The sequence below is a fragment of the Nicotiana tomentosiformis genome, chromosome 8 (genome assembly GCF_000390325.3).
Source record: "Nicotiana tomentosiformis chromosome 8, ASM39032v3, whole genome shotgun sequence".
Taxonomy (NCBI): domain Eukaryota; kingdom Viridiplantae; phylum Streptophyta; class Magnoliopsida; order Solanales; family Solanaceae; genus Nicotiana; species Nicotiana tomentosiformis.
The window spans coordinates 27,735,739-27,752,335 of record NC_090819.1 but is presented as its reverse complement, the minus strand read 5'-3'; the positions used below and the strand labels follow the sequence as shown (position 1 = coordinate 27,752,335).

Here is a 16,597-nt window from a genome sequence, read left to right as displayed (position 1 = left end):
GTTTAGAATTTCGAAGTCAACAATTTCGCATGACAAGGAATCAAAGAAGTATAATTTTTCCTAATAGTTCCATAGCCTCCCGAAGATAAGTACAGACGTCTCCGTACCGATCTGTGAGACTCTAATAAACCGGCTTGTGACTCACGATACCTATGAACCTAGAGCTCTGATACCAACTCGTCACGACCCAAACTCCCTACGTATAACGTCGTGACGACACCTAGTCTCTACAACTAGGTAAGCCTAACAAATCGCGAAAAAATAACAAACAAAAGTAAAACTTGGCAACTAACAGCAGTGGATAACTGAATAACTAGTAACAATGCCGTTCAGCATGTATGATAACTAATACTCTATAAATACAAAGTCTTCCCAAAACCTGAAACATCATAAGTCACAAGCTACAGAAGGAGACTAGTATCTCTATACACCAGAGACTAACAAAAGAAGTACAGAAGGTAAATGACATATGAGAGAATAGAGGGGGACTCTGAAGTCTGCGGACGCGGCAGATGTACCTTGAAGTCTCCGTACAGCAACAAGCACTCTCAGCTAATAGCGGAGCTGATAAGAAGTACCTAGATCTGCACACAAAACATTCGCAGAAGAATAGCATGAGTACACCACAACGGTACCCAGTAAGTGCCAAGCCTAACCTTGGTAGAGTAGTGACGAGATCAGGTCTGGGCCCTAATGGGATATAATAACAAGACAAATGATAAAATAAAATGAAGTAAAATAGAGAATTTAACATAAGGAATTCAAAGAGAAATAACAACACACAAACAATGTGATAATAATAAGGACGCTCCCGAGATACCGTCTCGTAGTCCCAAAAGTAAATACTCGACAGGGGATCTCCAGAGATACCGTCTCGTAGTCCCAAAAGTAAATATGTAGGGAGAATTTCCAAGGAACCGCCTCGTAGTCTCAAAAGTAAATGTGCAGGGAGAACTCCCGAGGAACCGCCTCATGGTCTCAAAAGTAAATATACAGGGAGAACTCCCGAGGAACCGCCTCGTAGTCTCAAAAGTAAATGTGCAGAGAGAACTCCCGTGGAACCGCCTCATAGTCTCAAAGTAAATATACAAGGAGAACTCTCGAGGAATCGCCTCGTAGTCTTAAAAGTAAATGTGCAGGGAGGACTCCCGAGGAACTGCCTCGTAGTCTCAAAAGTAAATGTACAGGGAGATTTCTACAGTTATACTGATAAAGAACAAGGAAAAATAAGAAATCAACTAGGCATACTTCACGGAGTTCAAATAAGTAATTAAAGCACGTAGATATACGATATTAGACTAAACAGGATAGCTACACATGTTGGAATAGCTCAATTAAGAATGAAAACAGACTAATACTCATTTAAACGGTATAACTCAAATTAAAGAAAAAATATATTACTACTCAGTAAAATAAATCGGGTTTTACAACAAATAGCCCGTGTACGTACTCGTCACCTCACGTACACGGTGCTCATATATTACAACAGTACCAAATCCTAAGGGAATTTCCCCCACACAAGGTTAGGCAAGCCACTTACCTCGAACCAAGCTCAATCAATCTGTAAGAATGCCCTTTCCTCGATTATCCGACTCCGAACAGCCCAAATCTAGCCAAACACAATTGCATATCATAAATACAACTATAATAGGCTCATCTAATTTATGAAATCAATACTTTAACAAAAATTCCAAACTTCGCCCTAACAAGTCGACCCAGGCCCATGTCTCGGAATCGGGTAAAAGTCACAAAATATGAACACTCGTTCACTCACGAGTCTAACTATATCAAATTTACTAAAAACTGACACCAAATGGTCCTTCAAATCCTCAAATCAAGCTCTACAAATCCCTAGTCTCAACTCCCAAATTCCACCTTAAATACACACTAACTAGGTGGAAAAATAAATGGGGAAGTAAGATTATTGATCAAAAATAAGCACAAGGGACTTACCTCAAGAAATCCCTCAAAACTACTCTCAAGAAATCGCCAAACCCAAGCTCAAAATGTTAAAAATGAGCAAAACTCGCGAACCCTTGCATTTAAGTGTTCTGCCCAGAAATCTCGCACCTGCGGCCCATAGTCGCACCTGCGACGCCGCACCTGCAGAATTTTCATCGCTGGTTCGAAAATGACTTAAAGGGACTGGGTCCGCATCTGCGAGCAATGGGCCGCACATGCGCGCCCGCTCCTGCGGAATTCTTCAGCTTCTGCAATCCCTCACGCCCTGGCCCCTTCCGTTTCTGCGCTCCATCTTCCGCATCTGCGGATGCGCAGATGCGATTATACCTCCGCACCTGCGACCTCTGGCCTCTTCCTTCCAAACTGCACCTGCGTCCATTGTCTCGCTTCTGCGGGCTCGCACATGCGGTCAATGTTGCGCAGGTGCGATTACACTAGGTGCAACAGCTTCAGCTATTCTTTCAATATCAAATTTGATCCGTTAACCATCCAAAATCAACCCGATGCCCCCGAGACCTCAACCAAACATACCCACTAGTCCTAAATCACCATACGGACTTAGTCGAGCCCTCAAATCACATCAAACAATGCTAAAAACACGAATCACCCTCCAATTCAAACTTAATGAACTTCAAAGTTTCGAACTTCCACAACCGATGCCTAAACCTATCAAACCACGTGCGATTGACCTCAAATTTTATACACAAGTCATATTCGATATTACGGACCTACTCCAACTTTCAGAATCATAATCCGACCCCGATATCAAAAAGTCCACTACCGGTCAAAATCTCAAAAAATTTGACTTTCGCTAATTCAAGCCTAAATCAGCTACATACCTCAAATTCACAGTCCGGACACGCTCCTAAGTCCAAAAAAACCTAACGGAGCTAACGGAACCGACAGAATTCTATTTTAGAGTCGTCTTCACACAGTTCTGACTACGGTAAAAATTCTAAGATTTAAGCTTCCGTTTTTAGGGACTAAGTGTCCCAAGACACTCCGAAACCAAAAACAAGACCTCCTGGCAAGTCACATAAGCAGAAAAAGATACGAAAAAAATAGTAAACGAGGGATCGGGGCTATTACTCTCAAAATAACCGGCCGGGTCATTACAGTTTCCTTTGCACTGAAGGAGTTGGCATAAACTAAAAGTTTGTGTCTTGAACTTGATGACTTGACTGACTTCCTTGACTGAGCTTTCGTGCTAAAAGTTGTATTTCCTCCTCAGCTGGTATATTTGCAGCAAGTGGTGACATGGGTTATTCATTATTACTGTCTTCACCTCTTAAACATCTTTGTCTCTTTGCCTGCTTGCCTTTTTTGTTACTTTCCATTGGTTACTTTCCCTTAGAATGTTATTTAGCAAAAGAAACAGAATAGACATAGTTAAAGTAAATCGGTACAAATCAGAATAGACATAGTTGAAAATAAAGAATGTTACCCTTGCACAGCCCCTAACATTGTGTCCAGGCTGACCACATGTGGAACACTTCATTATCCTCCCCTTTCCTGGACTGCATCCATTCACCTTGTCTGTTAACGGTTTTATTTTTTTCTCTTGTTCTTTTGACTTTAGGCCTGCCAAACATCTTCACAAATTCTGGTGGATCCATTGCATGAGATGCTTCTACCTTCCAAATTTTTTCTTCCCTTACTGGTTGTAGCTTACGTGAATAGGCTAGGAGATAGGCCTTTTTACTGTACCCTTATATTTATTTCAGTCAGGGAATTCATCTTGCTGTGTTGTATTGCTTTGATTGCATGAGGATATGGTATTCTATTAAGGTCTCATGTTCTACATGTGCATCTCTTCAGCACCATATTCATTGTGTGTCTGTCACCATCTTCACTCACTTCATACCCTTCTTGACCCCAGAATAAAGTATGAAACTAATGTTCCAAGTCTATAAACAAAATAAAAAATAACTGAATTCTGACCCACTTATCTCTCAACTCAACGCATGTGTATAAGAAATAGGGGACCAAACACCCAAAAATCAGAGCAAAAGAACCAGATCCAACACAAAAGGGGTCCATTTTTTGTTAAAGATCATATATGTAGGACTACCAAAATTGAAACCCTAATTCGAAATAAGGAATCAATATACCAGATAGGGATTATTCCACTACAAAATCATAACCTACAAACCACCTCCATTAATAAAGAACAAAAGAACGAAAATAAATTTAGGGTGTAAAATCGAGTATGAACAGACCACATGCAAACAAAAATAACAACAAACAGACACATCTCGTAACTACAATAATACATATCTAAATGAATCATTCAAAACCCTATTCAAAGAAACAAAAAATTGAAAACCCTATGTTACGTATAGCTCTAGCTTGAAACAATGAGACGATATGCTTCAGTTGATAATAAAGCAAAGGAACGACGATTTACAATTTTTAAGATGAAAATTGCTACCTTCGTATACATCAAATGATGAAGACGAACGTACAGTGAAGAGGGTAGGTGAGAGCTCTTTCCCTTTTTTCTATCGGCAACTGAAGGTTTTGACAATTAAAATAGGTTGAGACTATTTTAATGAGAATAATTAACGGGTTATAAGGGTCGGGCGGGTTACTAAAAGAATGGGTCAAGATTTGCATAGTTGGCAAATTATTATGGGGGTCCCGGTGCCATGTTGGACATCTGTTAGGGTTAGGGACAAAATTATATATTATATTAATGGTAGGTATGATTTTGAATAGAAAGTAGAAATGGGTATAAATGTGACTAATTTTTAATAGTAGAGGGACAATTTTAGCCTTACCCCTATATAATTTAAACTCTATTGCATATAATATAATCCAAACTCACGTTACTTTTGTGTATGATGTATATTAGTTACTAGTTTCTATTTATGTGCGTTGCACATAATTTTTCGCGTTAATCAATAAAAAAATTATATGATAAGAAAATACATTTATAAATTCATATTAAATAAACAAAATATTTATGACAAGAGATATAGGTTTTTCAATAATTGTATCAATGAATGACAATTTTTTCAAATGAAAAGACGTTTTCTAGAGCATCAAAATCAACAATTAGGCAATACTATTACTTGTATAAAAATATAATTTAATAATACTTTTTACACCAAGTAGCTAAATATCATTAACCATTTATTGACGTAACAAAAGAAGAAAAGTCATTGTCTGAAAAAAATTATTGAGTGAAAAGTGTGCTCTTCGCAACCTCAATTTTTATTTTTAGAATCATTGCAAAGTTTCTTAAATATCTTCATTTTACTCTAACTTATAAACTATTGAACATCGTTAAAGCAATGCATAACAAAGCAAACACACTCAAAGAAGTCATTCCACCTAATTTCCTTCCAAAGAATCATACTCATACCATATGAAATAAAATCTTAGATAGACTAAAAAAATTTTAACATTAAAATATGTGCTTGTGATTTTCAAATTTCTAAGTGAAATTTTACAACCTATTTTTTTATCTTTAATTGTTGATTCCACTATTTGCTAATTTTTAGCTCTTATTCAGAAGTTACCAATATTTTAAGTTACACATTATCCATTAGCATCTAGTCTGTATAGAGTTTCATGCAAATAGTATAATAAAAATACAATCCTATGTATTAATAGTAGTAATTTTTGTTAACTTTTAAATTGTCTTTGCAGTTCAATTTTGGTATTAAATACACTATAAAAATTTTAATTTTACGAAAATTTAAACTTATAACCAATTCTTGTGAATAATTTAAAGTTACTTATAATATTAACTATTAAGTAAATCTATTCATGTCCTTATTCGTAATTTGATACTTAAAAGCACTTTCTGAAAAGCTTGGTCAAACACAAATTATTGCTCAAAAGTGCTTTTCAGAGTGATTAGCCAAACACAAACTGCTTCTCTCCAAAAGTACTTTTGAAAAAAACACTTTTTAAAAAAACACTTCTCAAAATAAGCTTATTTCTTCAGTTTGGCCAAACAAGCTATAAATTTTACTACACAGGCATAGTACATGTTCAATATTGTCCCCATTTATAGAAGTATATGTCCGGATATGGTGAGATGAGAAAACAACAAAAGGAGCAAGCATGTCAAGAGCACCTCAAAACGTTGCATTTGTTAGGTCACCTAAGTACGACCATATACGTGTTAAGTGTCTCGCACTAGCTGTAAAGAGCATCTAAAAGGCTTATAAAGTTATTGAGTCATTCGTCCATATTAGATTAATATTTTGGGTTCGATTAAGTTCTTCTGTATTAGTATTAGAGTCAACCTTTGATAAGCCCGTGTCATATTCCTAAATTTGCATTCAAGTCTATGTATGAATCAAAAAGATCGAATTACACATGCAGAAGCATGTTGGGATATATAAGTGGCCTATGGTGTAGAAGAACTTATATACATCTTGAGTCAATCCAACCATTGTTTTAACCGATTGCTTTACAATTTTATATATAATATTTAAGGCGCATAGTAGATTTTAGATATATACAATCTACATGTCCTATAAAGCTTGGAATTCCATTTGGACATTGTCACTCCAAGACGATGTAGATCATACAAGATACCATTATCACTTGGCCATGTTTCATAATGTCCATCCTTTTTTCTACAAGAAGTATTTATCTTTATCTTTCAATTAGAATTAGTCATACATATTAACTAGAAATAACATCATCTCTTAGCTAGAAATATGTTTAATCTAACACTCTTGTCAAAAGTTTTGATTGTTCATTCGAACTATTTACCCTTCTCCCTTATCCCCTCCTTTCTCCAATCCCCCCCTTCCTCCTCCCTTTCTTTCTTCATTCTTCCCTCTCTCATTTCTTACCCTGTTTTGCTTTTCCACTTCTGATACTACATCAACCTAAGCAATTTTGTATATATGATTTGAATTGTCATATAACTAAGAATGAATATGGGCAACAAATGTTTGTTTAATGCTTTCCACTCCATTATGTTATCAAATCATGAGCAAAGTGTCGAACTTAAGTACTTGGAATCAACAAGAGATTACCAGCAGATATTCCTACAGTATTTTCTGCCAGTTCTAGCACTGAAGGAAACAACCATGACTGGCTTCTAGAATCTTAGTGAGACACAAAGATTCAAAACAAGTCAATGGATCTTATAATTGAACTAACTTCTAGTTTAGGACCACAACAAAACCTGCAAAACTTTTTACTAAAAATAAACTGCCACTAAACTAAAGTCGTGCTAAATATAACTTCTAAATTATAATCATATCTTGCGCCAAGGATCTTTCGCTTAAAAAGGTGTTCCCCCTTTTTTTATTTTTTGGTAATTAAAATTTTTATTGGTCACCAAGTAAGGAATTTACAAAACCAAGCTGAACTAACACAACCAGCCATCCAAAACGGCAAGAACTATTAAAACTAAAGCACTCTGCCTGTACTTGATGGATTGAGAGCTCACCTCCTAGGGAGGATATCTCCCAATCAATAAATTAGTTACACAGAAAGGAAACTCATCTATCAATCAGCACTACACTAAAACTCCACGATTGTACCAGACTTCTAATCCCTGGGGAAGCTCTAACATTACAGAGATAAGCAATGTTTCTAGTAATACTGACTACTTCGCTGCTGATTCCTTCAAATATCCTTTGGTTTCTTTCCATCCAAACAGCATGATTGACTTCTAAATAAATCATTCTAAAGACTCGAGCTGATTGTGATCTGCCCTTGGCACTCTTGACAGCCCGTTGTATTTGCTGCTAACATGTAGCTGCTGAAAAGGGTTTGACTCTTCATCCAAACCTAAAGCTTTAGTAAATCTACAATTTCCATATAAGTGATCTCTACATTCATGTTGAGTTTGACGGAGAGCACAAGATATCTACCCGTACACCCCAGCTAGCAAGCCTACCTGCAGTAAGTAACTTGCCGTGCAACATTAACCACATTATTTAAAATGTGTTCCTTTTAAATAACCTAAAGTAACTTTGAGGGATAACATCTTTTGTTCTCACACGAATATCCTCAGGCCTACTGAAAATGGAGAGAATTAATGAAGTAATATGTTAGAAGACATTTAGCTTAATATAGAATATAGTATTCTTCCAAATTCTGTCGTATTTAGAAATATTTATGTTTGGTTATTCTTCTTATTTAATGAGTAATGACTCTTCTTATCTCATGTAATCCAAACTTGCCTTATTTCTAGTAGCCTAAACTCCTTTATATGGAACTGCTTATACATCATCTACAATCAATTCAATACAATATCTCTCTTCTTTCCACCTATTTTCACATGGTATTAAAGCCTTTAGAATCTTGGTAGTGACATAAATAACTTCACCCTACGGTGGACGGTCTTACACCTGTACCGACAAAGTTTTCCATTCTTTCCATAATTTCACTACTCTCATCTCCTTTCTATAACCAGTCCGGATGCATCATTCTTTCATACTATCACTTTCAACATTGTTTTGGTACCATGTGTCAAGTTTCAATGTTCACATTAGTCCAGGGGTGATATAATTAGTCCACATCTATTATCTTGTCAAGTCGACAGCCATCCCAGTTAACTGACATATCATCATCACAATCTAACGACAAGTCAACATCTCTAGTCAGCATCATATCATCGTTACACCTCTACCAAGTCAACGCCATGAATAGGCAGGATCTGGCCAAGCTGGCAGTACTTGTTTTTGTTCATAACTCTAGTTAAGCCGGCAGCAGCATGTCCTCAAATACAGCCATGTTCACAGCCTAGTGTTTTTGTTTCATGGCATTGTCAAGTTATCATTTCTTGCATATTCGACTTGACTTTTCAGTTATAATTTACAAACTCAAGTTGTTTCATCACCTTGAGTTTGGAAAAGTGGGTTGGAAGTCAAGAACATTTATGTAATAACATATTAGGATACATCAAGATTAATAATATAGAACATTCTTAATTCAGTCAAAAAAATTAATAATCTCCGTACCTAGGTAATTTCCTGTAAATAACGTTACTTTTTTCATGTAGCTTAAACTTATCTAATTCTGAGTAGCATAAACCTCCAAAAGAGGAGCCGTTATTGTCTATCACCAGTTCAATACAAGTTATTTTCACAATGTCTAAATGATTCTTAAGATTATTATTTATTTGCGGAGAAATTGAACATATATGCAGGAAGAATAAGGTAAAAACTGACCACCTCTCTTAATCTGCGACTTTCCTTAAAATGTGTTTGAAATAAAGTATCTGTACTATCACTACATAACGAGTAAAGCCTATTTGACCTATCTGCATGAAGAACATGCTCATCAAATAAGGTCGTTTATTGTCTAACAGTTATAAGAAACACAGAGCTAGGGAAACTCCCACTCTGACAAAAACGTATGGTACAAAAAAATGGAGCCCATCAACATACGTGCCAATAAACTATTTAACAAGAATAGAGGAAGGCATATATTTCATTCTAACCTGCATTTGCATGAAGATCAAACCCATTGTTCCAGCCGGGCAGATGCTTATCAGCATTCCCTTTCCAAGTCTGTTCAAATCTAGCTATTTCATCTGGACGATAATAAGTAAAATTACATGACATTTAATCCACTGTTCAGCGAGACCTTAAAACAGAACATCTAGGTATACTACCTTCTTCTATATTATGCAAAGTCTGCACTGAGTTCACCTTGCCATCAGAATCAAGCTTCCTTGTGAGTGAGTGTCCCTGCAAGTGGCAAGAATGAATAAGACACCTATGGCTTGTATTTCACCAATTAGGTTGCTATTGCCAAAAGTTGGAAATCAAATGTTAACAGAGAAAAATAGATTGGGTCAAAACCCAGTGAACATCATTCGGCTATGCTATTAAGAGCAAAACAATGTGGTTGCAGTTATCAAGCTCCGAATCTCTTTTTCCACCACAGAGACAAAGTGGTGGGAAGTCCTGTAAATTCCTGAAGTTTAGATGAGACAGAACGGACCTTTTTGCGTGTGCACATAAATACTAAACATAACAGATAGTCAGATACTGGAAAATCCATTAAGGTTTTACATTTAGTTACTTAAGGCTACATACATAGTTGCTATGTCAGCAGATCTGGTCCTTCTGGAGGTCACAAAATTTCGTGTAAATGATCCAAAACTTTTAGGAAATTCATATTCATAGTTCATGCCTTCTACTTCACTAGATAGACTTTAACATATACACCATATTAAATTTCTGAAATCATTTAAGAACACAGCGGGAAAAAAAAAAACTAAACATAGCAAAATACCTTGTCGTGAATGCCCCTAGAGATTCTATGTGTTGCTTGACCAGTTGTTAAATCTGCTTGTTTGCTGTCCTCTAAAACCATCTGCTTCACACATGTGGAGTTACAACCAGGAACGAGGAAGAACTATGCCTTTAAGTTAGAACTAAAGGACATCAATGCAAAGACAACGTACTCCATTGCTTCCCGTCCTACGCGTGGTAGTGGCAGTGTAATATGCCCCATTTATCCCACCATATGTTACTCTTCTATAGCTAACATTCTGAGTCTGGGCTTTTGCTCCTTCATTTTTCTTCGCTTTCAACCTATGAGCCACGTCTTTGCTTATGCTTTTACTCTTGTTGTGATCTGTCACATAAGCACAGTACATTTGCACCAATTAGGATGCTATAAAAATGATGGAGAAAAACATACAACTTGGGGCCAAAGGAAATAAACTAAAACTAACACTTACCATCAGGTTGGCCATCAGGGTGCTCAATGAGTGGATTTGCGTTATTATAAGCATTAGTTTGATCTTTTTCTTTGCTCATTCCGAAACCATTAACACCACAATTATCCTCTTCTGCTTCTCTTCCTACATCTCCCTCATCATCAGTATCTAGCTCTATAATGACCGGCCCATTTGATCTAGCAAGAGGCTGTGAATCAGCTGGTGGAGTTCTATGATGTAACATGGACGACTCTGACGAGTTCTCAGGTGAGCAAGTCGCGTACGGGTCATCAGATGGATCTTTTCTTCCAAAAATACGGGACATCACGCCTCGAAGTCTATCAAACGGACTACTGGAGGAGTTAGAATTGTCTCTACCATCTCCTTCTCTCTGCATAATTTTCTAATTTACCTCTGAATTCCAGATTAAAACTTCAGAACATCATCTATAAAATAGAGATACAGTTTGCAAAGAATAAAACACCAAATTAGTATATTAAAGCATAATGATCATAGCTCTTTGTATGTGACAATTTGAAATAGTAGATAAAAAACAACAGAATTTGATAATCGATTATGTAACCTACATAAAAACCTTGTCAATGTTTGAAATTAATAAGCATGCATTTTGTTTACAATCTAATTATAAGGGTGCCATACTTCCAACTGAGAATGGATTTTGCAAAAGCATAAAGTAATAAATGTTTAAGATACTTCATGCATTCGCATGTATCCCCTAGAAATTGATTAGCACTATAGGAGATCATCCTCCTCTCCAACAAAGGCATGTAATTACTTATAGAAAATATACACACTATAAATTTCTTTCAGTTCCTTTCATTAAATAATCGCTGCATAGCTGATGTAGAGCGTGCCATTTCGATTATGAGAAAATAACTGAATGAAATAAGAAACAACGAAACGCTACACAAGATTACTGATTTCTTTTACAACAAACAACTACTACAACAACTACTATGCATCAATCTCTAACAAGTTCGGGTCGACTCCATGAATCTCCACTATCCATGTCACCCCATTCATGGTATCTCAATACAATATTATACAAAGGCAACAACAACAAAAATCCCATTCAAACTAGAGTAGGCTATATGAATCCTCATTGACCATGTTCCTCCATTAAAATCCATTTTGGGCAAACATCATACAAAATAAAAATTAATTAAAAAGTACAAGAGATTCTCTATATTTTCTAACGATTGTGGTCACTCATATCTATTATCTTAATGTCCGCATCTCTTCTACACTTCTTTCAAAAGTCAAGATTTGCTATGCATTCCAGGCATTTAATTATCGAATTTGGAAAGAAGGAAAAAAAACAAGACCAAGTGCCCGTATCATTATTTCCAACAATTCTACTAGCATGTTTCTAGAATTGGATCATCATTAATGCCAGAGAAGTTGAAGAAACGCATGAAATTCTCGATCACATTCGGAGTATTTACGTATTAATAAACGCAAATGATGATGATAATAGATAAATTTACCTTGGATACAGAGTCGAATTCGGGACCGATTTGAAGAAGACAGAGGAGATAACAAATTGTTTGAGTGAGAAAAAATAATGACCGGGAGGGGACTGGGGAAAGAGTAACGCGTGTCAAGAACCTAGATCCCTTCTCTTTTGACTCTACGTATACGTATTGAACTAAGGTCGTACGATAGTAAAGAAGTGAGGATAAAAAAAGAAACGAATTAAAATAGTATCCATTTGTTTATGCGACTGATTAATTGTCAATAATCACAGGCGCATCAAGATTTTAAAAAGATATAAAAAACGTAAATTTAGAATTTATATTTAATAAGTTTAACCTTAAGGTTCTTGCCATGAATTTATTACATTGTTGAAATTAAGGGCATGTTTGAAAAGTTACTCTGTAATTGAATTTGGGTGTAATTTGGTATAATTACATAGTTTTAGCATGTTTGTCTGACTAAATAATTACTTGGTCAGGATTTACAAACAACAACAACAAACCCAGTGAAATTTCATAAGTGACTCTGGGAAGGGTAGTGTGTACGCAGATTTTACCCCTACCTTACGAAGGTAGAGAGGTTGTTTCCGATAGACCCCCGACTAAAGAGGAAAAAAAACTAAAAAGGAAGCAAATACAAAAATTAGTAACCATAGCGAGCAAAGGTGATATAATAACCGAAGCGAAAGAAACGACATATAGTAAAAGAAATATACGGGTACGAAGAAATGAAAATACGAGACAAACGTTAATGATATCGGCATATAAATAAGACACGCATGCTTAACCACTACCCTTCTACCTTAATTCTCAACCTCCATATCTTGCTATCAAGGGTCATGTCCTCACTAAGCTGAAGTAGCACCATGTCATGCCTAATCACCTCTCCCCAATACTTGTTAGGCCTACCTCTACCTCGACTTCTCCTCAGCCCTCCCCCCAACCCCATAACCAACCTCTCACACCTCCTCATTGGGGCATTTATGTACCTCCTCTTCACATTCCCGTACTATCTCAATCTAGCTTACCTCATCTTGTCCTCTATAGGTGCCACTCCCACCTTTTCCCAAATATCAACATTCATTATCTTATCTAACTTGGTATGCCCACACATCCATCTTAGCATCCTCATTTCTGCTACTTTCATCTTCTGGACATGAATGTTCTTAATAGGACAATACTCCGCCCCATATAACATAGTAGGTCTAACCAGCACTTTGTACAAACTTACCCTTAAGTCTTAGTGGCACCTTCTTATAAAATAAAACCCCGGAAGTGAGCCTCCATTTCATTAGTACTTCTCTAATACAATGTGTGACATCCTCGTCAATCTCGTCATTACCTTGGATAATAGATCCGGGGTATTTGAAATTCCCCTTCGTAGGGATGACTTCTGAATCCAGCTTCCCTTCCACGTCAGCATCATGAGTCACGTTGCTGAACTTGCATTCCAAGTACTCTGTTTTAGTCTTGTTCAACTTGAAACCTTTTGACTCCAGGGTTTGTCTCCAAACCTCCATCCTCGCATTTACACTACATCGCGTCTCGTCAATTAGTACTATATCATCCGCAAATAACATGCACCATGGTATCTCCTCTTGAATGTGCCGCGTCAGAACATCTATCACCAAGGAAAATAAAAATAGGCTAAGCGCGGATCCCTGATGCTAGTCCATCCCGAAAGGGAAGTGTTCCAAGTCTCCCCTTACCGTCCTAGCCTGGGTTTTAACGCCATCATACATATCCTAGATTACCCTAGTATAAACTACAGGCACACTTCTAACCTCCAAACACCTCCAAAGAACCTCCCTCTGAACCTTGTCATAAGTTTTCTCTAGGTCAATAAACACCATGTGCAAGTCCTTCTTCCTATGCCTATATTGCTTCAATAGTCTCCTAATAAGGTGAATGGCTTCCGTAGTTGATCGCCCTGGCATGAATCCGAACTGATTCTAGGTAATAGATACACTTCTCCTCACCCTAACTTCCACCGCGCTCTCCCACACTTTCATGGTGTGACTTAGCAGATTGATATCCCTACAGTTGTTGTAATTTTAGATATCCCCCTTAGTCTTGTACATTGGAATCATCGTACTCCACCTCTATTCTTCAGGCATCTTCGTAGTCCTAAAATGGCATTGAACAACCTAGTAAGCCACTCCAAGCCTACTCTATCTTCAATCTTCCAAAATTCCACAGATCTCATCTGGCCTGGTCGCTCTACATCTACTCATCTTGCGCATAGCCCCCACAACCTCTTCAACCTTGATACGCCTGCAGTACCCAAAATCACGGCGACTCTCGGAGAACTCCAAGACCCCCAACACGCTGTCCTTATTTCCCTCATGTTCAAGAGTCCTTGAAAGTATGTTTTCCATCTACATCTAATAAATGCATCATCCATCAATATTCCATCTACATCTAATAAATGCATCATCCATCAATACATTGTTATCCTTGTCTTTGATGCACTTCACTTGGTCTAGGTCACGGGCCTTCCTCGCTCTCACCTTGGCTAGCCTGTATAACTTCTTATCCTTGCCTTTAGCTCCTAATTCTTCATACAACTGTCCAAATGTTGCATTCTTAGCCTCCGTAATGTCTAGTTTCACCTCCTTCTTAGCTTTATCATACCATTCCCTATTCATATTTCTCTCCTCCTCATCTCTGCTATCCACTAGCTTCAAATACACTATTTTATTGGCTTTCACTTTTCCTTAGACTTGTCCACTCCACCACCAGTCCTCTTTATGTCCATTAGGGTAACCCTTCGAGACCCCTAACACCTCTCTAGTAGCTTCTCGAATGCAATTCACTGTCGAGGTCCACATATTACTCGCGTCTCTACTACTCCTCCAGAGCCCTATTGTTTGCAACTTCTCCCCCAATTGTAGGAAAATCTCCCTAGTCAAAGCTCCCCACTTGATCTTTGGTTGGCCTCACGTGGACCTTTTACTCTTCATCCTCTTAATATTCAAGTCCATAATCAAGAGCCTATGTTGGGTCACTATATTCATGCTCGGGATAACCTTGCAATCTGAATATAAACCTCTATTGCACCTTCTGAAGAGAAGATAATCAATCTGGGTCTTGGCCACCACACTACGAAAGGTTACCAAATGCTCCTCTCTCTTCTGGAAACACAAGTTAGCTATAATAAAATTAAAATCTCTTGTGAAATCCAAAAGCGAAGTACCTCCTTCATTTATATCCTCAAAACGGAAGCTGCCATGCACTTCGTCGTAACCTCCAACAGACGCCCCAATATGGCCATTGAAATCTCTACTTATGAATAACTTATCAGAGTGCGGAATACCTTGCCAACCTCGTCCAGATTCTCCCAGAAGTGCCTTTTAACCTCCTCGCCCAAGCCCGCTTGAGGTGCATAAGCACTAGTAACATGAACATTCCGCCTTCCAACAACTATCTTAGTAGCCATTAGCCTATCATTCACCTGCATCATATCTCCACTAGCTCTCTGAGTTCCCTATCAACCAAAATATATATCCCGTTCCTACCCCTTACACCTCTTGAGTACCATAGTTTAAACCTATCTACATCCCGAACCTTAGTACCCGCCCATCTAGTCTCCTGGACACAAGTTATATTGATCTTCCTCTTCAAGAGAATCTTAGCTAACTTATTAGACTTCTCCGTCAATGTCCCTATGTTCCAAGACCCTATTCTCAAATTAGAAGTACCCTTTCACACCTCGCCCCCACCCCCACTCGAGGACATGACCTTATTCTACCATTGTTTACCACTGCCACTATAGGAATATTAAGCACACCCTACCACGGTATAAGCTAATAGTATAAAGGAAAGAATAATGCCTAGAGCTTAAAGCACTAATTAAAGGCCAAGATAAGAAAAAAGAAGCAAGTAATGTTTTTACTAAAGCACTAATTCGACTAATCTAGAGAAAGAAGTAGGAAACATGTATCGAATACAAGAATCAGAAAGTAAGTACAAGCAAGCCAAGATCCTACATAAAATGGGTGCAACCTAAGGCTAAAATGACACTAAATTGCCCTAGAAACAAGCCAACAAGCACTGAACTATATTATGGTAATTTATGCACTTTGCAAGAAATAAGACTGAAGGAAATTCAGCGGAGCGGAGGTACCAAGTCCGAAAAGAAAGAACCTGGTTATGGTCTTGAGCGTCATATCGTTGTTGGACATCTTCCTAGGTCAATTCCGGCCTTGTACGCGCTGCCATGCACTTCTACTGCCGCTAGCCTTTGCCGGCACATGTGCGTCATACGTATTTTCTTTGGTAGCTTTGGAACCTGGGACTCTTGGGGACACAACCGCAAGAACCGTAGCAGAGGATGGAGGGGAGAAGAAAAGAAAAGGCAAAGAAGAAGAAGAAGAAGAAGAAGAAGAAGATGATGATGATGATGATGGTGATAGTGAATCATAGAACTGAGGGCGCCTGCGACCTTTAAGACTAAAGGGGGAGAGAATGTAGGTAGAGGGAAGAA

General features: G+C 37.7%; 2 protein-coding genes across 3 annotated transcripts; both read right to left on the bottom strand.

Moving 5' to 3' along the window:
* Nucleotides 1-275: 275 nt before the first annotated feature.
* LOC104091682 (uncharacterized) lies at nt 276-12,278 on the bottom strand. Of its 2 annotated transcripts, XM_070182212.1 has the most exons (8): nt 12,124-12,278; nt 10,637-11,061; nt 10,358-10,530; nt 10,186-10,266; nt 9,560-9,635; nt 9,386-9,478; nt 1,541-1,609; nt 276-584 (listed from the first exon to the last, which is right to left on the bottom strand). In XM_070182212.1, exons 2-7 carry the CDS (start codon nt 11,010-11,012, stop codon nt 1,557-1,559), a joined length of 852 nt encoding a protein of 283 aa, XP_070038313.1. In that variant the 5' UTR covers nt 11,013-11,061; nt 12,124-12,278; the 3' UTR covers nt 276-584; nt 1,541-1,556. The 2 variants fall into 2 exon arrangements, with proteins under 2 accessions (XP_070038313.1, XP_070038314.1); XM_070182213.1 differs by lacking the exon at nt 1,541-1,609.
* A 2,229-nt stretch (nt 12,279-14,507) lies between these two features.
* Nucleotides 14,508-15,550, bottom strand: LOC138897232 (uncharacterized). The gene is made up of 2 exons (XM_070183195.1): nt 15,428-15,550; nt 14,508-14,792 (listed from the first exon to the last, which is right to left on the bottom strand). Exons 1-2 carry the CDS (start codon nt 15,548-15,550, stop codon nt 14,508-14,510), a joined length of 408 nt encoding a protein of 135 aa, XP_070039296.1.
* Between the last annotated feature and the right edge of the window lie 1,047 nt (nt 15,551-16,597).

Excerpts from the sequence above, each read along its gene's own strand:
- LOC138897232 (XM_070183195.1), bottom strand. The coding sequence starts at position 15,550 with ATGGCTACTAAGATAGTTGTTGGAAGGCGGAATGTTCATGTTACTAGT. Across the intron at positions 14,793-15,427 it reads ATCTGGACGAGGTTGGCAAG|CTAGTGGATAGCAGAGATGA; the intron begins GTATTCCGCACT and ends GTGTATTTGAAG.
- LOC104091682 (XM_070182212.1), bottom strand. The coding sequence starts at position 11,012 with ATGCAGAGAGAAGGAGATGGTAGAGACAATTCTAACTCCTCCAGTAGT. Across the intron at positions 10,531-10,636 it reads CCCTGATGGCCAACCTGATG|ATCACAACAAGAGTAAAAGC; the intron begins GTAAGTGTTAGT and ends CTTATGTGACAG. Across the intron at positions 9,636-10,185 it reads CTAGGGGCATTCACGACAAG|GGACACTCACTCACAAGGAA; the intron begins GTATTTTGCTAT and ends TGCCACTTGCAG.